The following is a 23,770-nucleotide window of genomic DNA, read 5'->3' as shown; positions in this document are numbered from 1 at the left end:
TTTCCTGTCCATGACCTACCAAGTAAGTTCTTTGATGAGTAAAAGCTGCAATAACTTAGAGAAGGACAGAATAGAAGACTAGAGAAATGACTCAGGTAATAGTGGATCAATTACTAAGCCACAAAAACAACATAAAGATATGTCCTTAAGAGCCCAGCACTCCAAGTTTCTGAATTTGCTATTTAGCTCCAGCCAGTTGTTGCCAGTCAGGAATCCACAACCAATACTGCCAATCTTCAAATGACTTTAAGAGATTTTTTTCCTTTCATGTGAAATGCCTCTTTTAAATGTTGACCAGGAAGTAAATAAATAATTGTGTAGTTAAAACGAAACATATCTGTGGGCCAGATCTGAGGACTTAGGGACCCAGGCCTAGGGACCACTAGTTTGCAGCCTTTGCCCTAGGACTTTACTGTGCTGGATCATGAGGAGTTAAAATAAAACAAACTACCTTTTGTTACAAAATGGTCCCAGGCTATGCAGAAGAGAGTCACACAAAAATATGCACGATATAGGTGTAGCACAGAGGAGGGTGTAATTAAGTTTAAGCAGGGACAGAACATGTTACCTGGAGGAAGTGATCTATTACTTGGGTTTCAAGGGATATGTAGGGATTCAGTAGGCAGGTGCCTAATGTGGGGGAAGGGGCATTTCAGGAAGAAGGAGCAACATATACAATAAAATTACATCATGAAATAGCATAGTTTTTATAGGAATCTGTAAAAAGATTTCATATTGCTGAATCATAAACTAAAAGCAGTGTGGGGAGGTGGGGACTGTGGAAGGGGACAATAGGGAAGTGAAGGGGAGACTAATAGTGTGAAGCTGTGTCCCTTGTCCAACAAGCAGAGGGGGGGCAGTGATAAATGGCAACAATATGGAAATACATTGGAAGGATTGAGATCAGAGGAAAGGAGACCAATGGGACAGATTTCACAGTTCTGGTAAGAGATTATGAGAACTTGAAATAGGTGAATGGAACTGAGACTGGAAAGGAGAGCATATCCAAGAGAAACTTTTGCACAGATGCACCAGGACACATACCCATCAACAGGGAAATGGATGGATATTGTACATCGTTGACAGTAAATTAAACTGTAGTGAGTGAACTACAGCTACATGGATGAATCTTAGGAACAAAATTTTAGTGAAAGAAACAAGTCCCAAAATGCTAGCTAGAAAAATATATCATTTTTTCTGAGATTTTAAAACAAAAAACTGAACAACATTGTGTAGACATACATCTATGTGCTAAGAATTATGGAAATAATATAAATCAAGATACTGATTTCTTTGGGAAGTGAAGTTGTGGAAAAGATGATGAAATTTAAATGATCAGTAATATTCTAGTTTTTTTGTTTGTTTGTTTGTTTGTTTTGTTTGGTACTGGATTCCTAGGTTTTTATTGTAATTTAGATGGGTAGATCCATAGATAAGCCGTCCTTTAGGGTCCCTGATGAAAATACGTCATGACCAAGGCTTCTGCTTTTTTTTGTTCACTGTACTGAGGGCTGTTAAGATAGACAGGAGATGTATTTTTGAGGTATTTTTGAAGTGGACTCAGCTGGTTTTCAGACATTTTTCCCCCTTAATTTGGTTTTAGATTAGCTCTTCCAACGGAGGACGCCTCACTGTGTGAGGCCACGTGCTTTTACATCCCGCGCTTTTTGCCCTTTGCCCTTGGCCACCGTCGCGTCCCCTCCAAAGGGAGGCGGGTGACGCCACGCTGTGGGGGAAGGGGAAGGGTGGCGCGCGAGTCTGAAGCGTTCCTATTGGTGGAGAGAAGGAGCGAAAATGAGGCTTGAGCCCAACCGAGGAAAAGAGGGGTGAGGGGGCGGGGCTAAGCGGGAGGCGGGGCTATAGAAGCTTAACGGGAGCGAGGCGCAAGTGCAGTTGTCGGCGCGTCGCTGCGATGGCCGCGGCGCCGAGCCCATTCACACCGCTGGCGGCAGAGTCTTCCCCTCAGGAAGCTACCGTCTCTGCCGCCTCCTACACCGCCTGCGCAGCGGCGGCGGCGGCGGCGGCAGCGGTTGTGCCTGCCTCCTCCGCCACCACCCCTGCCTGCCCGCCTGCCGGTGGCTGTGGTGACGGCGGCGGCGGCGGCTCCACTATGGCGGCGGCGGGGCGGGGGGGCAGTAGTTTTAAAGTAGACACCCGCCCTTGCCTCAGAGAAGGTGAGTTCCCGTCCCGGGGTGTGGGGGCGGCCCCATCTCCTTTGCTGCCTCTTCTGCCCGTCTGAGATCGGACTGGGCGCGGTTCGCCTCCGCCCCACCCCCCACCTGCTGTGGCGCAGTAATGGCCAAGCTTGCCCCGCCCCGCCCCGCCCCACCGTTGTAGCCAGTGTGTCAGCCGGACTGAAGCAGAGAGGGGCTTTCCTACCTCCCCCTCCCCCGAAATGGATCGGAGGGGCACCCCAGGGAAAGGAACTTAAGGTATTCACAAGGCAGAAGTTCGAAGGGAAAAAACAATACTACATAATTTCTTTCCCAGCCAGGGCGCTTTAGTATTCTCTAGGAAGCTGAGATGTGATTTGGTGAAAGAGAGGAGGCCAGGTAGTGAAGTGCAGTAGAACTAGATGGTCAGGGAAAGGGAAGGGGGACTGACAGAAAAAGGAGACAGAGATGAGAGAGGAAAGGCCAAAGAAATAAGTGGGAGGAAACCTCCCTGTGGTGAAATTCAGCATCTTGTAGTGTAGAAACTTGCCGTAGGGTATTTAAGGAGAGACCAGATTAGAAATTTGAGGAGGTTAGAGTGTATACTTGAGCTTTAAGGTAGGATCGGTTGGATTTTAGGATCTTAGGGTCTGGTGGAGGGGGTTGTATTGAGCAAGAGACTGGCAGAAGCACAGACTTCAGGAACCACTTTGGAGAATTTTCTTTGGCTATTTGAAGGTGTGACCTTGTAAAGCAGGGTTTACAGGCCCATCTTTAAGGTGGTTTGGGTTTTAAAACATGTTGTTTTACTTACCAACACTTATTACTCCTAACAAAAAGATATTTCTTGATTATTTCAGTAGTAGTGGTATTTAGTTCACACAAAGTATTATATACTTGTAAACAGCCTACTAATAGCAAACTGTAAAATTTGCCATTGAAATGTGTTTTAAAGCAGTTTTGGAAATGCTTCTTAGATGGTCGAGACCGAGTCCACCACAGAAGATCTCAGTAAAGCATTTTGCCATTGTAAATTTCATAGTTAATTTCCAGTATTTTCTGTGTTACCTTGTGCTGCTAATTTGCCTCCAAAGTGAAAGGTCGTGGACACCAAAATAGAGTAGAATAATCTAAGTTACTTTTTCTTAGGAGGACACCCCATTAAAATTATCCCATAAAAATAATTTTCTCTTCACATTCTTAAATGATCCCATAACCTTTGACACCTTTCACTTTGGAGGAATGGCAAAGCAGTGAAAAAAAATCCCTTACAGTATTTGTCATAGGCACATTACATAAATGGCACTAATTAAATATGGAAGTTAGAAATACACTGTAATATGATAATGTTTTTTATTTATTAACTCTCATACTGAAGGCAACCTTTGAAAGACTATTTTGTGTCTTCAGTCAGCCTGGAGTTGTACAATTTTTCTGGGATGAAAATATGAAGTCTTCTGAATTTTTTGTTTTTATACCAGAATTTCTGTGTACAACCAGCATGAAGGAGAAAATAGTTTTATAAGTGATCAAGATCACAATTCATTCTGGCTCCCATGGCCTTTTCACAGTAAGGTTTAGGACCAACATCTCATAGAAAAATGGCTTTTTGCCTGGCTCTGTGACTGGCTTGGTTGCAGTATCTTTGAATGTATGCAGTTATTAATGGCTTTAAGAGATATAAATTAAGAAAGCAGCAGCAATACTATGTCTATAATGTTGTTAGCTGGTAAAAAATGAGGATAGCCCTAGAATAGGGGTCTGGTGCAGTGAACCTAGGTTAGATTTTTCTGACTGTTAACAGATCCCAAGCTTCCTGGATTTGGGTTTTGACATTTCTGAAATAGAGGTATTGAACTAACCAGACTCCGAGGTTTATTTCAGATCTGAAAGTATAAACCATGATTTTGCAGTTCTGCATTGCTATTCCTTCGATGGCATTTCCATGGCTGTGCACTAGAACAGTGATTCATAGGCCATAGAAACCTTGATCAAGAGTTATGACCTGACATTCAGTGAGTAATGAAGTCTTTGTTGTTAGTGCTGAGACAATTTACTAGGATATGAGAAACCAAATACAATTGCTACCTAAAAATTACCTCTTGCCATTTCATTTTGGGTAAGTATCCTTCGTTAACTGTTCAGTCCAAGCCAAAACTCTTACCTTTTCACTTAACAAATGGTATAGTACACTGTCCAAAACACTATTGGATCTCAAAATATTTTTGTTTAGATATTTATAAAGGCCATAAAAGATTACCAGTTATGATAGTGGATAAAGGAGAAGAGAGAAAACTGTTTCTATGTGGTATGCCAATATCTTTTGCTTGTTTGTTTTCTAAGTCCTAGTTAGGAGATGGCTCTAAAAGGTGGCAAAGAATTGTTAAGATTCCGATATTACAAGTCCAGTCCAGATAGGACCCTTAAAAGTGATTTGATAAAGCATTTGCTGATCCATTTTCAACTATAATCAATACGCCTGAGGATTTCATCTGTCTTGGGGTTGGTAATGAGCAATGTCAGTGAAGATTAGAAATTGCCAAGCAGGGAAGATTAGCTTTCAAAAGTTAGAAATGGGAAATTGGGCAATCAACTTAAAAACAAATCAGCAAACAAAAGAAATGCCAAGTGAACACATATGAAAAGATACATACTTACCCCAAATTCATGGTAAGGGGAGTCATGAGATTTTGTAGGACCCTTCATATTTCATTCAGTGAAGTTTTTCAAAAATGTTTGATGGCTCAGAAATGAATTTTCACCTACTATTGATGTTGTGATGTAATCATAGTAAAAATCAACACAAAAATAAACAAAATCCCTCTTTTTTTATTTCCCTCTTCCTTTTAAGAAAAATTATTAAATAGATTATCTTTTAGATTGGAGGACATCCTGGCTAATTTTATTTAGTTAATAATCTGCTTACATAGCAATTACCTAACAAGACTTTCCTTTGTCTAAGTAGTATTCAGTAAAGTTTCAAGTACACCATAAGAAAACCTAGTTAATAGCCTTTCCTTCATGTGTTCAAGAATCATTTATTGAACACGTGTGTGTGCACGTGTGCATGTGCCAGGCACTTGGCTCAGTGCCCAGAATATACAAATGAACTAGACCCAGCTATATTATGGAGCTCAATAGTAGTGCTTGATAGTAAAATTATAAAATAAATACAATAATTGTGAAAAATGCAGTCTTAAGTATAACTAGTCAGACTCCTGAACTGTCAAGACTGTTCCATTGTTTATTATAAATCTGTACTCTGCCCATGGTGTCTCAAATACTATACGCACACTTAAACTCATTATATTATACATCTAATGTTAGTACTAAGGAAAAATAACTAGCCAGCTGTCAGAGTTAATTTGTACTTCTCTGCATTTGTCAGGGTGGGGATCTGTGGAGAGAGGTTAATAACCATTTCTTAGTTTCTGACCCTCTGTCTTTATTAGGTGTCAGTATGTGAAAATATTGACTAAGCATCTATATTCATCAGCATCTACTATATTCATCACATATAACTGTTAGGATATGAACTTTGATTCTTTTTCACCTAAAACCAGTCTTGCAGATCCATCCTTCCATTTACTAACCTGTTGGAATGAAGGGCATGGTGGCCTTCTGATGCCATGGGATCAAGTAAGTTAGTGGATTTACACAGGACTTAAATTCAGTTTTTAACTTCACAAGCATTACTCCTGAGCTGGCTAGCCACAGAGTACTTACGATTATGAAGGTCAAGGACTTAGTTTAAATAAAGACAAAGTAAATATTAAACATAAGTACTCCCAATTATTTTGTTAATTCCATTGCATTTTGTAATTGTTAATATGCCAGGAGAAAGTCTTCATTATTTTTTGATTGTGATAATCTGTGCAAAATAGCCAGAACTTGCCAAACTCATAGGTCAGGTACTAATCTTCACTGAGAAAGTAAGCATACTAGATGGCATTATAGCTATGAGTGTTCATAATGCTGACAGGTACAGATCTACATTTCTGGTACAATTAATATATCTGAAAACTCCTTAAATGGAGTGAGTGTGACCTTTAAGAGAAAAAACGAGTTAAAACTCCTTGGCAAGGTTAACATGGTCAGTCTCCTATAACTTAGTGTTGTGTTCTGCTCATTCTTTCCTAACACTATGATGGTATTAAAAGATTGCAAAGGCCAAATCAGCTATTTAGAAAAATCCTTTTTAATCGAGATTGTTTGAGGGAGGTTATCTCTCAAGATACAATCATGGAGAATATAACACATGTGCTCTGTGTAGAACTAAAATGATTATTTCTCAGATTTCTTAATGTCTCCTGATTTCAAATCTGTGACTAAGAATGACATACATGTTTTTAGTATTGAAGCCAACTCTTGAGATTTGTTCCATTCTTGTCACTTAAAATATGATATGCAAGGCATTCATTTACAATGCTAGTTTTTTTTTTTTGCATCAAGATCAGTTGGAATATGAAATTCCCACTTCCACAAAGCATAAAATAGTTAATAGCTATTCTTGCCATAAACATCTGATTGGATTGTCTTGAGGAGGAAATTTTATGTTTTGTACAGCTAAATCTAATTGTCATGTAACAAATGCAAGTAAGATTCATTTTTACTAAATTTAGCCAGTTATAAAGTTGTCACCTAATTTGGATAAGCTTTAACTTCTTATCAGTGTAACTGAAGAAAACGAAACAAGAGTGAGCAGAGAAAGTTCTGTTACTTAGAACTGAAGAGATGTGATGATCTTCTGGTTCCTTTCCTGAGAGATCTTTCAAGGTTTTAAATTCCATTAGCGAGAGTGAACCAAATCATAAGGACAGATTTCATTATTCTTTTCTGACTCAAGCCATAAATGTTACTATTTTGTCATAGAAATCTATTTCATCCTAAATTGTCTGGTGTTATCTAATAGTATTAGAAGAAAATTTCAAATATGATAATATACATTTCACACTCAATTGCGTTTTTTATACAGAAACTTTAGCATAGTAGTGCAACTATTTGGAGTAGGCCCAATCAAACAAAGGCCTCTAAAAAGTGAGTTTCTGGCAAGTGAATCTTTTTTGCTTTTTATATCATCAAAGGCACATATTCTGGTACAAGCTGAGTGGCATATTTTTATATCAACATAGGGGAATTTAGTAATGTCCAAGTCCATAGAATGTGAATTATTAGTACTCATATTTGTATTTCACTGACTTAAGAACATCCCTCTGTTATTACAAATGTTTTCCCCAGACTACTTGGCTTATTTTATGGTCCAAGTCTACCTGAACCTAGAATCATATCTTAAATTGTAGCTTCCCCAATCCTTTATTTTCTATAATCTCTCTGGGTCTTAGCTTCCTCATTTATAAATGAGGACATTAGACTAAATCAGTTATAAACTGAAGGCAGTTTTGCCCCATAAGGGACATATGGCAGTGTCTGGAGATATATTTGATTGTGACAATGGGGAAATGCTACCACCTTCTAGTGGCCAGGGATGCTGCTAAATATTCCTACAATGCATTGAACAGTCCCTCACAACAATGAATTATATGGCCCAAAGTGAAAATAGTGCCAAGACTGAGAAAGTCAGGACTAGATTATCTCTAAAATAACTCTAATATGAAATAAAATGATTATATATAATCTTAAGTAAAAAACTCAAAGCTTCTAGATTAGAAAACAAGCATATTTTGTGTGCCTGCATATGTTAAACATTTTTAAAACTTTTAGTTCATTTAATATTCACCACATCCTGGGAGAAACATTGTATTTCTGTGCTTTTTTGATGGAAAAAAAATGGCTCAGAGTGGTTAAATAATTTTCTCCAGTTTACATAGTTATAGAGATAAGATTTGAATCTGTTTGAGCAACTCAAAAGTTTATTTTTTTCCTACTACTGTCCAATGTTCTACTACTTAGTTTTTACTACTACCCAGTGCTGTAGGTCAGTTCCCCTCATTCCAAATTATATTGAAAGTTTTATTTTCTCAAGGCATGTAATCATTCCTTGAGTAAGGGAATAAAGAATTTAAACACTTTCATTAATAGAAAATTGATTGATTCATTCTGTAACCAAAGGCTACAGCCATACATAAACATAATCAAATTGTAAGAGCATCAAATATACAAACTCTCTTATCAGATCACATTTACAATTTGTCATACAACCACTCTCATTTAAAATAGTCTTCATAAATGTTATTCAATAGAGAATCATTTACGTTGTGATAGCAAAACAGAGGTTTATTACTTGCTCATGCAGTTTCTTCTGAGACGAGGTTGACTCTGCCCTTCATGTTATCCTTTGGGGAGAAGAAGGTGCTTTGTCTTTTTTTTCAACATTTTATTTTATTTTTATAGTAGTATGATATACATAACATAAAACTTTCCATTTTGAGCATTTTTTAAGTGTGTATTTCAGTGACATTCATGTATGCAACCTTCACCACTGTCCATCACCAGAATGTATTCATTGTCCCAAACTGAAACTCTCTCTGTAGGTCATAGTTTTGTCCCATGACCATATTTCTCCATTCTAAAGAACTTGCTGATGTGTCTAATTTCTGGAAAATAGTGGATATTTAAAAGTTATACTTAATCTTTTCCAGATCCTGTCAGTTTAAGCCCTCATTCCATTATCAAACTTAGCTTCTCTTCCCATTGTGAACTTAGTTTTTGACAATATTTGCTTATTCCCCATGGCTTTTGTTTTATGTTAAAACACAAAGAAATGGTATCAGCACCGTAAACTCCTGTATGCTTCAAAGACAGTATGTCCCAATTCATATTTGAGAAAACGCCATTGTATCATAAGATCTCACTATCAGTCTGCACAAAACTGTGCTTCTATTCTGGGTCTAAAATCTTGCTCCCCTATCCAATATCTGTTCTCCAACTTTATGATAGCATACAAAATTCAAATATGTCAGGTAATGAAGAACAGCCTGAGAAGTACTATGCTAGGAATATTAAAAGCAATATGCCTAAAATTAACCAGGAGGTATTTACCTTCCCATGTTTAAAGAAGTTTATTTGCTACATATGAGAAATGAAATCACATTTCACAGCATTCAGTATTTTGTCATTTGATAATCTAATGTGTAATCTACTTATATTTTTACCCTTTGCTCTCAAACCAAATTAGATTGAAAGATGCAGGACCATCTGCCATGAATTTGGTGTATTCATTGTCATTGAAGAAAACTGAGACACTTATACCTAAATTATAACCAAAATAATACTCTCATTTGCTAGAAAGACAATTTCTTTCTGATACTAGCTATAATGATTAAAACCTTATACTTCTTAATAGAAATGCTGTGCATGTTTTGCAAGGAAATATTTTGGAGAGAACTAGCTTTAGTGTTAGGACATAAACAAGGGCATGCAGATAATGGAGGAGTAGGGGAAGAAATACTAGGAGATTTTGAATTTTTAGGCCTCTAAAGTCTATATGAAATATATAGCTGCTTAAAACTTCAAGTCATATCCCAGAGATTCTCATTAATTGGTCTAAGGTGGAGCTTGGGCATTGGTATGTTTTAAAAACAACCTAGGTGATTTGCATGTGCAGCCAGCGTTGAGAACTATCTTGGTGGAAGATTGAACAAGGATCACGAGGTTGGCTGTTTAAAGAGATTACTTGGGGACTCTAAAAACACAGATTCTTTGGCCTCAACCCTGGAGTTTTAAATAGATTTGAGATAGTGCCAAGCAATATTTTCTTTTTCTTTATTTTCTTCCTTCCATACTTTTTTCAAAAATTTCTTCAGGTTAGACTAAAGCTCAGTTAGCTTGGTAAGTATCGTAGATGACAAGACTTTTATATTAATCAGCTTAGTTACTAAATAGATATTGGACAGCCATTTTGTGTAAGGATCTGAGCCTGTCCTATAGCACAGTGATTCTGAACATGGCTGATCATGAGACTCATTTGTGGGTGGATTGGACCACCCACAGAGATTTTTATTTTAATTCAGCATGTTTGATTTTGAAAAGCTGTTCATGTGAATTTGATGTGAAACCCTGATTAAGAATGATTTTTACATGAAGATTATTCCTGAAATTTTGAATGTAGATTTAATCATCTTTAAATTAGGGAAACATGCTATTTAAATAAAATTAGGGTAATGCTTTTAAGTCCCTTTTAATGTGCATGGTCACTCTGCCTTTTTTAATTTAGATTTTTGTATTTTAATTTTTTGATTCACTGAAGTCAGAATATTGACATATTCATTTTATTACATCCACAAAGAGAGTTTGCCATTGACAAGTAATTGTAGATGAATTTACTGGAGGTAAGGTCAAAGCTCCACTTCTTGCACCAGAAACATTACTTAGGCTTAAATGCAATAGATCTAAAGGTTTATATTCATGGCAAGTTTTAAGCTCAGGCTTTAATACTCTCTATGCCTGCAACTGATTCCTAATCCACATCTCTATTTTGTCATTTCTTTTCCCTTATTTAATGCAGAATTAAGTCCAAATGCCCTAATGAAGCCAATTATGATTTGGCCTCATTCCAAACTTTCAATTATTGTCTTTCATACTCTTGTCTCCCTCCAGATACCTTTATTCCACTCTTTTAATCTGAATTTTATACATCTTTTAAAGCTTAGTTCAAAACCTGTTCTCCTCTACAAAGCTTTTCCCAAACTCCTCAGCAGGAACACATTGTACTTATATCACTTATTACATTTTAATCTTGGGATCATAGTTCTTTCTATACACATCTTATCTTCCTTACTAAGTTGTAAATTCCTTGAGATCAGGAATTATTCACTTGCTTTTGTCATTTCCAACATGTGGGACAGTTATGTATGTATAATGGAAGAAGTCAAGATAAAACAAAGTTTGAGTTCCAGCTCCATCAAATAACACATGTGACAAGTTATTTTGATTTCAGTTAATCCCAATTCCCTAACCTTCAGAATGTGGAAAATACCACTTACCTTACAGGTTTTTGCTTTAAGGACTAAAGGGGTAAGCTGTTATCTTGTTTACACATAGAAAACCTTCAATAAATGCCCATTCTTTTTTCTTATCTCTTTCCAAAATATCCACCACAATACTTTGAAACTAACCTCAGTAAATACTAATAAAGCTAAATGATGCCCAAGACAATGAAAATCTGAACTAGGTTAGTGTTTTGGGGAATGAAAAGGAAGAGATGGGTATGAAATAACAATATAAGCTAGAATTTACATGAAACAGTGATTTGCTGGGGAGAAGAGTGGCTGAGATTTTGAGCCTGGAATATTAAATGCCATTTAACAAAGAAAAACAGACCAACAACTTGTTTGAGGAAATGAATCAAAGGCAGTAAGTCTAGGCATACCATTCTAAAGGAAAAGTTGTAGGAGTACCTGTAACTTCGTGGACTTCATAGAAATGATCTGGGGCATCAGTAATGAAAGGCTGGGTTAAAATGCTCAGCCTTGGTATTTCCTATGTTGAGTATCAGTGTCAAACTTTAACTATTAGAAGTGGGGAAATACGGAAATAAAGATTGATCTAGGAAAGAAATGGGTGTTAAATTTTAGGAATTCTTGAACCTCTAAGTTAGTAGTTTCCTTTTGTCTTCTTAACGGAAAATTTCTCACTGTAATAAGTTATATTGCCACCAAATGATAATATATACTTATTTTAATGATTTTATCCTGCAGATACACTAATAAATTTTTGGCAGAATACATTACAGCTGTTAAGAACTTTAGGTAGAAGTGTGGACCTCAAGTGTAAATTCAGAAAGTTTTGGCATATGTTACTTATCACAGTGAGAAGCACTATAGCATAATTTCTAGATGTTAGTATATGAACATTACTTTATAGCTTTGGGGGCTTGTGTGAGACTTGTTTGGCCAGGTGAGTGTGCTAATGTTTGTACAATGATGGAAAATGTTTGCCTACTATGGGCAAAGTTTGTTTGTGGTTCCCTGTAGATTTTAGATAACACTGGAGCCATAGCTCCAGTGGAGCGACAGTCTTATAACAATGCCTTTTTTAGGATTGACTACTGTAAGACAAAATTTCAAGGCCGGGTTTTTTTAATCCTGCCTTCTATTATTGGTGCCCCAAATCATTCCACGAAGCTCATGAAGTTACTGGTACCCCTGTAACTTTCCCTTTGGAATGGCATTGCCTTATCATATTAGGGAAATAACTCTTGCCATATCCTGCATTAGAGGCATACTTAATATGTGCATATTAAATTGCATACTTGATAAGCAAAAAGCTTTTGCTGTAGCCCCACAAGAACTCAGATTTGAGGTGGTATATGAAATAATACATAGTTGAAGAATGAAAATGATACTTCTAAATGTTAATTGATATATAGTCTCATTACCCTTTATTTATTCATAGATATGACTTGGAATGAACAGGAAAAGACTGAATTTTTTAAAGATAACTTTTGTAGTATATGTGGAGTAGTGCTGCAGTTTGAATCACAGCGGATTTCACATTATGAGGTAGGTTAAAATTAACAGGAATAGAGTCTAATAGGTTTTTAAATGTAGTAGATAAAATTTATTTATTATCTTTTTTTTTTTTGATTCTTATGAAAATCCTCTGAAGTAGGTGGTTTTAATTCCCTTTGACGGATGGGATGAGGAGACTGGCTCAGAGGAGGGGCAGTAACTTACTAGCTTAAGCTTGGGGAATTCAGGTTTAAACTCAGCCTTTTTGACTCCAAAGCATGTTTTCTTGTCTTCATACCATTCTGCCTCCCTTTCCATATATCAAGCCACTACTACTTTGTATCCTTGTAGTAAATGTAAGGAAAGTTTTATAAAGCTTGAATAGGATACTGTTACTGTGAATCAAGGGATATTATTGAACTCCAGAGTCTGTCTTCCTTTACAGTAAATGAAGGTTAAAAACAAAATGAACCAGTCTTGCACTTGACGTAGCCACATGCTTTTAGGCACAGAACCGTAGCATTCTAGAGCTAAAAGAGGGAATGTTTAATGTTCTTACTTCTTTAGTTTATTGATTAGAAAACTGAGACCCAGAGGGATAGTGATTCTCCATGGCTTATCTTGGTATGACTAAGCTTAAAAATGATTTCTTCTGGTTTCATATTCAGTGTTCTTTCCTTTCATTTGCTGCTGTCTCCCATTTCTACATCATATTATGAACTAATGAATTTTTTTGTATCTGGTATCTGCAGTACCAAAAGTATTAAAAGAAATGTAAAACCACTTATACTTTTTTAAACACCTCATCTTGTTTTGCCCGTTGCTAATCTTATTGGCAGTAATATTTGAGTCCTTATGTTGGTTGGGATTCAGTTACTATAATTCCAGGTAGTGAAACTATGTTGGCTGTGGATTGAGAGGACCTAGGTTCAAGTCTTAACTCCACCATTGTTGTATAACCCTGGGCAAGTCATTTTATCTCTCTGAGAATGTTTCTTGAACCTGCAAAATCGGGGTGGTAAAATCTGTCTTACAATACTTGTGAGAATTAAATGAAATCAAATATGTGAGCCTGCCTAGCACATCTGGGACCCCAAAGCTCAAAGATTTAGAGTTAGTAAAGAAAGACACATAATCAAAGGGCTCTGTGATAACTGTGGTTGGAACCATTTGAATTTAAATTTAAAAAGTCACTTTTTATGTGCTTATGCAGTGTAGAAAATATACAAAAATACAAGAAAGTAAAAACCAATCATAATTCTATCACTTGTAGGTAACCATCATTTAATTAACTTCTCTTTAGCTTATATGATTCCAGTATGCTTTCTAAACTCACACACACACACATTTTTACAAAAGAGAAGTGTGTATGTCGTTTTGTACTTGTTTTTTCATGAAAGAGCATATTCTGAATACTTTGTCCTATCATTACATATTTTTATTTTTCTATAAACTTTAGTGTCTATAATGCATTATGTTATATGATGCTGTAGCATATTTTTTAATTTAAATTTCAGTGGCATCTGTAAGTTTGGTGCTTAAGCTTGTTAAATAATCAAATCAAAACTATACATGACTTTCCATATATTTGAAAGCATTTCTGTGAAAATATCCTACTTGAAAAGGTGTTTTTTTTTTCTTTTTAATATACAGCTTGGTTAAATACTGTCAGACTATCTCAGCATAGCATTTATTATACATGTAAAATAGAATAGTACTATAGAAGCTTTGAATTTTAATAAGATTGCACTTATTAATATTTCCCTTCATATGTATACTTATATGTTTAAGAAACCATTCTCTGTAATTTTGTCATATAGATATTTCCATTTTCTTCTAATACTTAAAAAATTTATTTGTTATGTTAAAGTGTTTAATCCATCTGGTATTGATTTTCACCTATGGAGGGTGGTAAAATTGTTTTCTATGTAGATAGCCGGGTGTCCCAGCACTGTTTATTCAACAGTCTGTCCTTGCCCACAGATTTGTAGTGGCATCTCTGTCATATGCTAATTTTCATACACACATACATACATATATATGTTTATTCTGTTTTATTCTGTTACTCTGTTTTATTGTATTACTCTATTTGCCTGTCTCTAAAATAATTTCACCTTATTGCTATAGCTTTAAAATATGTCATGATGCCTGGTAGGGAAAATTTATATGAAAAAAAATCATTATAAAGTTAAAAGACAGACCACAGATTGAGTAATATTTATAACCCATGTAACTAACAAAGGATTAGTGTCTAGAATATATAAAGAATTTCACATCAGTTAGAACAAGAAACAACCCAATAGAAAAATGGGAAAGTGATATGAACAGGCTATAGAAGAGATACTCAACTTTACAAGTGATCTTATGGGAAATGCAAGTTAAAGTGATAATGAACTATCTTACCAAAACCATCATGCTGGCAAAAATTAAAATCTAATAGCACTTAACACTTCGGGAGCATATAGGAATTAAAAAGCACTCATATATGCTACATTTAGAGATGTAAACTGCTTCAACATCTTTGGAAAGAAATTTTACAATACCTATTAAAGTTGAAAACCCTCATACCTTACAAGCCAAGAAGTCCATGTCTAGGTATCTACTTTAAAGAAACACTTGGACATGTGTTTTAGGAGATATACATGTTCAGTGCAGAAATGCTTGTAATAGCAAAATAAATATAAACATAACTGCCTTCAATAGGGGAGTTGATGGGTAGCATATGAAGTGGAATATTATGCAGCATGTAATATGAATGAACTAGAGCTATATGTATCAACATGGAAAATCTGATATAATAGTAAAAAAGCAAGTTGAAAAGGATATGAATGGAATGATTCCATTTTCATAAAAATTTTAAAATGACAGTAGTATATAATATTGTTTATGGGTACATGCATATCTAGTAAAAGAATAAAAATATGGAAGAAAATGACATAGACCAACTTTAAGACAGTGGTTACCTATGAGGAGAGACTGAGGAGAAAAGTATTGTTGACATAAAGAGATAGGAGTATATGTAAAATTTTACATCTTTTGAAAAGGAGCTTTGAAAGGAATACAGCAAAATGTTAATATCTGTTAAAACTGGGTAGTGGGTATGTTCTTCAGTTATATTATTTCCTGTGTTTTTTTTTATGTGATTGATAGATATCACAATTTAAAATGCTGCAGAGAGAGAGTGATTGCTGCAGAGTATGTACTCAGGAATATTAGTTTCCTTTCTACCAACACCGGCATTTTAGTTATTATGTATTTTGTTATACATTTGTTGAAAGGTTTTTCTAATATGCTTAACCTAGAAGGGTTAATTTCTTCATATAAAAGAATTTGAGAGGGAAGTAGTGCAGGACTGATGTGACAGCTCCATAACATGAGAAACCTAAGCATTTTCTGTCTTTCTGCTTTGATGAACTAGCTTCTGTCCTCAAGATTCTCCATAGTCCCAGATGACTCCTGGAACTCTGACCTTTACATCTTAATTCCAGAAACAGGAATGAAGAAGGCTAGGAGGGCTTATCACTGAGCCTGTTAGGAGGTTTCCCTCAAGTTCCACCCAGCACTTCAGATTACATCTTATTGGCCAGAGTATAGTCACATGGTTACATCTTGTTGAAAGGGAGGCTGAAACATGCAGTCTTTTAAAAAGCTGGGTATGGAGTTCAAAATTTGAAGATACTGACAGGTATATATAGAATAGATAAACAAGATTATACTGTATAGCACAGGGGAATGTATACAAGATCCTGTGGTAGCTCACAGTGAAAAAGTATGCGACAATGAATATATATATGTTCATGTATGACTGAAAAATTGTGCTCTACACTGGAATTTGACACAACATTGTAAACTGAGTATAACTCAATAAAATAAAACTTAAAAAAATAAATAAAAAGCTGGGTATATTGCCCAAGATGTGTATCTAAAGAAGAAGAAATGTGTTACTGGACAAAAACTAGGAGTCTCAGTCAAAAACAAGAACCTAAAAGTTATTGGCCTCTAAATTATAGCATTGTTTTCATTTTAACTGAGATTTGGAGATTTTAAAGCATGTGAAGCTTTTTCATAGACTTGGTACATACCAAATATATTCCAACTTATAGGTACTGTTCTCAAATGCAAAGAGGTGTAAATTTGGCATCCCTCTGTTATTGAATAAACACAGTCATATCATATCTTTTTTCAGAGTGAAAAACATGCTCAAAATGTTAGGTTTTATTTTCAAATGCATGGGGAACAAAATGAAGTGCCTGTTAAGAAAATGAAGATGGATGTTAGGAATTTCCAGGTGAGTGGCCTGTGTTGCTGTAGTAATTCAAAACTTTTAGTTACTGAATCATTCTAACAAGATTGTGCTTATTTCAGGTGCATAGGAGTGAAGTAGTGGACAGAAACAAATTTTGTGATCTCTGCAACATGATTTTTAGCTCCTCAGTAGTTGCTCAGTCTCACTATGTGGGGAAAGTCCATGCTAAAAAACTGAAGCAATTAATGGAGGAGCGTGATCAGGTATCTCCATCAGGATTTCAGCCGGAGATGGGTAAGATTACGTTTACCTCTTTAGCTTCAATACAGGGTCTCTCTATCGTTGTTTCCTAACTCTGCCATCCATTTTTTGATTGGCGAGACTTTCACTCTGCTTCAATAACTTAATTCTTCTTTTGCTCTGTTAATCCCTTTCTGTGTTCTTGTCTTTTAATATGGGGATCATAATTCCTAGCTGAATTTTAAGAAAAGTTATGACCACTCCTTCTCAATTTATTAAATCCAAATAAAAGCAAGTGATTTGCTATGCTGTTGTAAAGACACAACAATAAGCCTGACATCTCTAGTTTCTAATCAAATCAAAATCTTAGGTCCTTCTTACTTCTTTCCCTTGGCATCTTCTTTTTTTGCTTTAGTACTTTTCAAAACGTTATCTCATAATGTGTTGTCAGACCAGTGTCTTCACCATAATATACTTATAGTGCAGCATTTTCTGACTGTAACTGTAAGGGAAAAAATAGATGTTATGGAATCTCCTTCTACCCTAATAGCTTATTCCTTTCTTCCTATGACTGTAAAGAAAAAGTAACACCAGCATTATCAATCAGCAGTTATTGAGTACTTATTTTATGCTAGATCCCAAAGATAACAGAGAACTGTAAAATGTTGCCTCTTTCCTCCTTCCAGTGATGTTGGGCCACCAGTACATGAGAGAACTGACCCATAGATCTCATTTCTGGCTTGAAGTGGCAGAGTACACCCTGGAAAACCCAACTTGTATTTTGAAAATTTTGTGTGCTGGAACAAAAAATAATATGATTAACCCTCTGGAATAAATAATTTACCACATTCATAGTAGCTTCAACACTTTAGGAATAAAGCATACTTGGTGTGGAAATTTTACTAACATTAATTTCCAACTCACTGTGTAGGCCTCATCAGCATTAAAGTATATTGCCATCTTAATAAATGAAAGTAGAATTATTTTTGAATTTATTCTAGTTTCTCTAATTTTTATATATTTGTTTTTCTGCCTGTCAGTGGAAGGAGGGCCAGAATCAGTGTACTCTACAAGAGAAAGCACATTGTAAAGCCATATCTTTAGTCCCCCAAATCCATTAATTTGGGCTCAGAGAGGAGACTAAATGAAAGAGCTCTGAAATAACTGTAATTGTGGAACTGTATAATTTCATTAGCCTTAAACAACTGTATAAATTTTATTTTGATATAGACATCACAAATCTGAAATGAATAGATGACTTACTTACTTATCAAGAAAGACACCAACTTAGAAGTTGGTACCATCCATTTACCCTCACTAATTTCAACAACCATCCTAAAATAGCTCATGCTTTCATTGATGTTTCAAATGAATATAATTCACTTGAAATGAATGCTTGATGCTGAACATTCCTTCCTGTATCTTTGTTGGAGAAACTTGATAACAGACTTGTATTCAAATTTCTATTCTCAGAGAAGGAAATTCTTTTTAACCTGAGTACGTTTATCCAACAGCCCTGTGTGGAAAAATGTTCAGATATAGTAGGTTTTTAAAGAACTCTAAATTTCCTTAATACTTTATAATGAATGCAACTCTAGTAGCTGAACTCATGTTGATCATTTTCATTACGACTATTTCAGCAGGTGTGCCTATTACTACTTCTGCAGAGTCAACTTTTCTGAAGCCCCTTGCTGTCAAGCCTCCTCCAGGTGGGATTAAAGACAAGACTATGCCTTCCTCTTCCAGCCCTGCTTTGGATTTGAATAATCCAAACAAGTATTGCAAGCTCTGTCCTGCTTCCTTTAATAGTCCATTAATGGCCCAACAACATTATGTTGGGAAAAAACACAAAAGAAATGAAGCTAGGAAGAAGTTTGTAGACAAGATAAGAGAGAAACCTCTTCCAGCAAAATCAGATGCAAATGGTAAACAGTAAAAATATCCCAAATCTCTTTCTTAGGAAGTTTATATTTTATAAAACATACTGGCTTATGTATATACCATTTTACTCTTATTGAATAGGAAGTTGATAATACTCATGGGATCATAGAATTTTAGATAAGTAAGGACTTTTGAGTCCATCTAAGTCTGTTGGTTTTCTAGCAAATGAGACACAGAAAGGTTTAGATGATCCTTATTAATTACAGAATCAAATATAGGTATTCTCATGTTTCATATTATATCATAGGTACCTAAATAAGTATTTTAAATTAGTATCATGTTGTTATATCATTGAATCACTAAGAATGACTTAAGTGTCTCTTGGGTGCTTGGGTAGTCATTCTTGGGAGTACAAATGAGGATATAGCATATTCGTTGAAAGGGCAAGTGTGTAAACTAGTTGGGTTAATAACACATCATTGCAAGAGGCTGCAGACATGGATTTTTGTGTATATATTTCTGGTAACCAGAGGAGTGAAACATTATAGTTCAGACAGTCTTCATAGAGGGAGTATATGATTTAGATTGGTAGAAGTGGGAAGGAGAGAGGATGAACAAAGGAACTGAGAAAGAGTAGCAAGAATTCAGGCACAGTAAAGATTCTGATCCTGACTGGAGTGATCCACTTGCTCTTCTAACCATATTTTTTTTTCATTTTTTTCCTCCACAGGCATCTTCTCACTACTAGTGTATTTTATTACCTTTTCATATTCTCTCTTTCATCCACTTCTTTTCCTCCACTCACTATTATTTTTCAATTCTTTCCTTACTGGACCTTTCTGCTTCATGTGAAAATGTTCATTACTCCCTCCTTGAGGCTCTATTCTTTGTCATACGTAACTCCTTATGCTCTGAATCTTCCCCTGTGTTTCTATTCCTGTTCTGTTTCCTTTGGGGGCTCTTTTTAAAATTCATTGCCTAAATGTGGGTGTTCTCAAGGTTGCATTCTTGACCTTAATCTATAAACATGATATATTCCATTCCCCTGATTTCATCTCTTATCTGTATGCTTATGACCTTTCTGTCAAGCACTAGACTCATATATCCAAATGGCAGCTACTGCTGCACTTGGATACCTCATAGCCGTTTCAGATCCACTCAGTCATTCAAAGTAGAAACCTGTAGTTAACTATATATCCCCCAAACCATGTTCTTCACTTTCTGCATTTAATGAAGCACCAAGCCATTACTGTTTTACCTCCTGTATATTACTGTTCCCTTATCTTCAGCTCTGCTTTTCCCACATTAGTTCAGGCTCTCAACATCTTTTCTAGAGCTTTGCTACTCAAAGTGTGATTTGTGGCTAGCATCTCAAGCATCACTTGGAATCTTGTTAGAAAAAAGAATCTCAGGCCTCATTGCAGACTTACTGAATCATAATCTTCATTTTTAAAAGATCCCTAGGGGATTTGTACTCACAAAAAATTTTGAGAAGCATTGTTCTAGAATATTGCCACAACATCCTAACTACTCTCCTTGCCATCAGTTTTGTCTTCCCAAATCCACCCTCAGTTTAACTACTAGCGTGTTTCACCTAAGTGTACATCTTTGCATGTCATTCCCCTGCTTAAAAATCCTTGTTTCTCTATTTTCTAAGGATAATTATGTGGGTCAGAACCTGCAAACTGCTTATAGTTTCCAGAAACTATTACACCATTTTTTTTATCTCTGTGTCCTTCTTCATGCTGCCATTTGGCATGGAACATCTTCGTGTCCCTTTTCTCTTGACTAACTCCTTCTCATTCTTTATCATGCTACTTCCCTGGAAGCCTTTTTACTTCCTTCAAGGCTTATCTTCTGTGCTTCCTTAACCTGCATATCTAATTCTCTCTCCTTGTGTCTTTATCTCCCATTAGAGTGTAAATTCTTTGAGGGAAGGGACTTCATCTAACTCATCTATATTTCCAGTACTAGAGATAGAAACTGGCACAGAGTAGGCCTACTTCGATAGAGATTAGTTTAATGTATGAATCAGTGAACAATTAGTCTTTATATATTGAGTGCTAACTCTATGTTTGTACTGTTAAGTTTGCTATTTAATGTGATTCAACATATTCCCCCTAAGTTACATACAGATGTATGTTTTTATCTAGGAATTTAAAGAATGTTTATTTAGGCAAGTATAGAAATAGAAGTGGTAGGGCTTCTGAAAGGAGCAGATGTTTGGAGAAATGATAAACTTCCACTTATTAGGGTATTTTTCCTATTGCTGTGCTGAGGCTTATCTGAAGTAAATGGCTTCTAGTTTAGTGGCATTAGGTAAATTAGAACTTAGAAGTGTGTGCACTCTGGTCACTTCTGAAAGGAGGGTCATTTTAGCACTCTGAAGTTTCAAGGTTATTAGAATGAGAGAAGGAGGATTTTGGTGAAATTTTCAACTGGCCAGGGAGTGGGTACTAATCATCAGCATAATTTACTCCAGTCATCAAAATCATTTTACACTAGCCTCTGAAGCTAGAGCTCAAAGTACAGATTTTTAACCCTGCCTTGACTATTTCATTTTGAGAACAGTAAACATTGGAGGATTAAAAAATGGCTGGAGAATTTAAATTAGTTAATGAGAATTTTAAAGAACAGCAGCAGAAGAAGCTCATATTATAAGTGAGCAAGTGGTAAGATAAAAACAATTTAACATGTGCCACCTTCACTATTTTTACTCTTCACCCATTTTCCTCCTTTCTGTCTCTGCCTTCTTTTCTATCTTCTATTATTTATATGTTTCTGCTATATCTAATCTCTTTCTCCTTTTCTTCATCATTCTTATTGCTTCGTTCATGTCCCTCATCCAGCCCAGATCTTTATTAGCACAGGAATGGCTACCATAACGATATGGAACTAAAGTATGTATGTATTTTTTATTTATTGTATTTGTTTTGTTTATTTTACTAATTTCTGGCCCCATTTTTGCACTTAGATGTCTCGCCTTCACCAGTAACTCAACATATCTAAAATTGAATTAATAATCTTCCTTAAAACCATATTGAATTTGCCAAATTTTCTACCCTTGCCAGTAGTACCACTATTTTTTGTCACCTACACTTGAATCTTCGAGGATATCTTTGACTACTTACTTTCCCTATATCCTGTTCATCAACAGTCTTACCAAGTTTTCTTGGAACTGTTTCTCCTTCCTATACCCTTCCATTACATTTTCACTGCATGATCTCACATTTTAATGCTTTAACCACTCCTGGAAGACTTTTCTTATACTTCATTGTTATTCTGTCACAATCTAGTAGCAAGATTTCAACCGTGGATCAGTTCCACAGTCTACCTGTTCTACTTTTACATTCAGGATACTGAGTGATGCTACAGAAAATTATATAAGGCTAGAGATTGGGTACCTCTACAGAGTCTTAGTATCCAGCCTCTATGACTTTTAGTCCTACTTAATCCTTTTCCTTTTCCTTCAGTTTCCTTTCAACAGTGATTTTAAGCCTATACCACTCTCCAAGACTCTATTCTGCTGTTCAACAGTCCCCCTCCTCACACCCCTCAGGCAAGCTTATTTCTTATTTCATCAAGAAAAATTTGGCCATCAGATATGAATTACCAAGTATCTTGCCTTAACCAAATCATTAGGAAAACTTTGGCCATCAAATGTGGATTACCAAGTATTTTACCTTAACCAAATCATCCCTTAACCTTGAGTTTCCCTTTAACTACTGTACTTTCCCCTTTCCTTCTTAGTCATGTTTGTTGTTGTATCTCAAATATATTCTTACTGTCTTCACTCTTATTCACTCCTCAACTCATTGCCATTTTTTGATGCACATTCCCCTAGCCCTCCACACCACCAGTGTATTGTTTCACTGAAACTTCCTCACAGGGTCATTGTGGCCTCTAAATTTCTAAATCCAATGGATATCTTTACTCCATTCACTAAACATTCCTCTTTTAAAAATCTCTACTTTCTTAGCTCCTTTGACGTCACCCTCTCCTGTTCATTCTTATAATTGTCCTTTACTTCGTGACTTTTCATGGGCCCCCTTCTCCTCTACTATCTTAGTTTAAAGAGTGGCACTATCCAGGGTTTTTATCATTATGTTGCTATTCCTGTGCCCACCCATACATTGGCCTCAGGGGATCTCAAGAACTCTGATTGTTTTAACTACCCCTCTGCTCTGACTTCTCCAGAATCACTCTAACCTGTCTTCTGCTTTTCATACTCCCATATCTAACTGCCCGTTGGACACCTTTACATGGAAATCTCACAGATATTATCAGATTCTGTGTGTCCTGATTCAAACTCACCATTGCTTATTCTCCAACCTCCTAAAACAGTACTTCCTTATGAAGTTCCAGTTTCAGTTAACAGGATCACCACCCATTCAGTTGCCAAACTATGCTGAGGGTTATTTTAGACTTCTCTAGAGTCTTCCTTTTCTCTTGTTGCCCACGTTCAGTCAGTCACTAAATTTTGTCTGTGTTAATGGTAAATATTTCACCAATCTCCCTGCTGCTCTCTACTGCTACTGTGACCTTTCTAGCCCATGCCCTCCTTATCTCTTGCCTGGTCTAATATATTTATGTAACTGTGGTCTCCTTACTTCCAGGCTTGCTCCTCTCAAGTTCATCCTCCATATTGTAGTTAGAGGAGAGATTTCTCCAAAACATACACCTGACCATGTCATATAACTACTTAAACCACTTCAGGTTTTCCCAGCCCACAAAATAAAAAGTCTAGGCTCCTTAGCATAACATAGAAGTTGCTTTGATCTGACTCCCTATTGCCTCTCCCATCTCGTCCCCTTATCTTTTGTTCTACAGCAATTCCAGAT

The 23,770-nt window shown here is 36.0% G+C and overlaps 1 protein-coding gene across 10 annotated transcripts in view; it reads left to right on the top strand.

Moving 5' to 3' along the window:
• The first annotated feature begins 1,877 nt into the window (after positions 1-1,877).
• Positions 1,878-23,770, top strand: part of ZMAT1 (zinc finger matrin-type 1) — a 29,948-nt gene continuing 8,055 nt past the window's right edge. For 3 of the 10 annotated variants that reach the window (XM_006193615.3, XM_032476078.1, XM_032476076.1), the window contains exon 1: positions 19,794-21,829. Coding sequence is in view for 5 of the 10 variants with exons in the window: in XM_032476071.1 (XP_032331962.1) it covers positions 1,913-2,174; positions 12,507-12,613; positions 16,749-16,850; positions 16,928-17,102; positions 18,689-18,973 (931 nt within the window). In the remaining 5 variants the exon portion in view is untranslated. Of the gene's footprint in view, positions 2,175-12,506; positions 12,614-16,748; positions 16,851-16,927; positions 17,103-18,688; positions 18,974-19,793; positions 21,834-23,770 lie in introns of those variants that run through there. The other 7 variants (XM_032476079.1, XM_032476077.1, XM_032476072.1 and 4 more) reach the window with 6 other exon arrangements.

The sequence above is a fragment of the Camelus ferus genome, chromosome X (genome assembly GCF_009834535.1).
Source record: "Camelus ferus isolate YT-003-E chromosome X, BCGSAC_Cfer_1.0, whole genome shotgun sequence".
Taxonomy (NCBI): domain Eukaryota; kingdom Metazoa; phylum Chordata; class Mammalia; order Artiodactyla; family Camelidae; genus Camelus; species Camelus ferus.
This window is presented reverse-complemented; position numbering and strand designations above follow the sequence as displayed.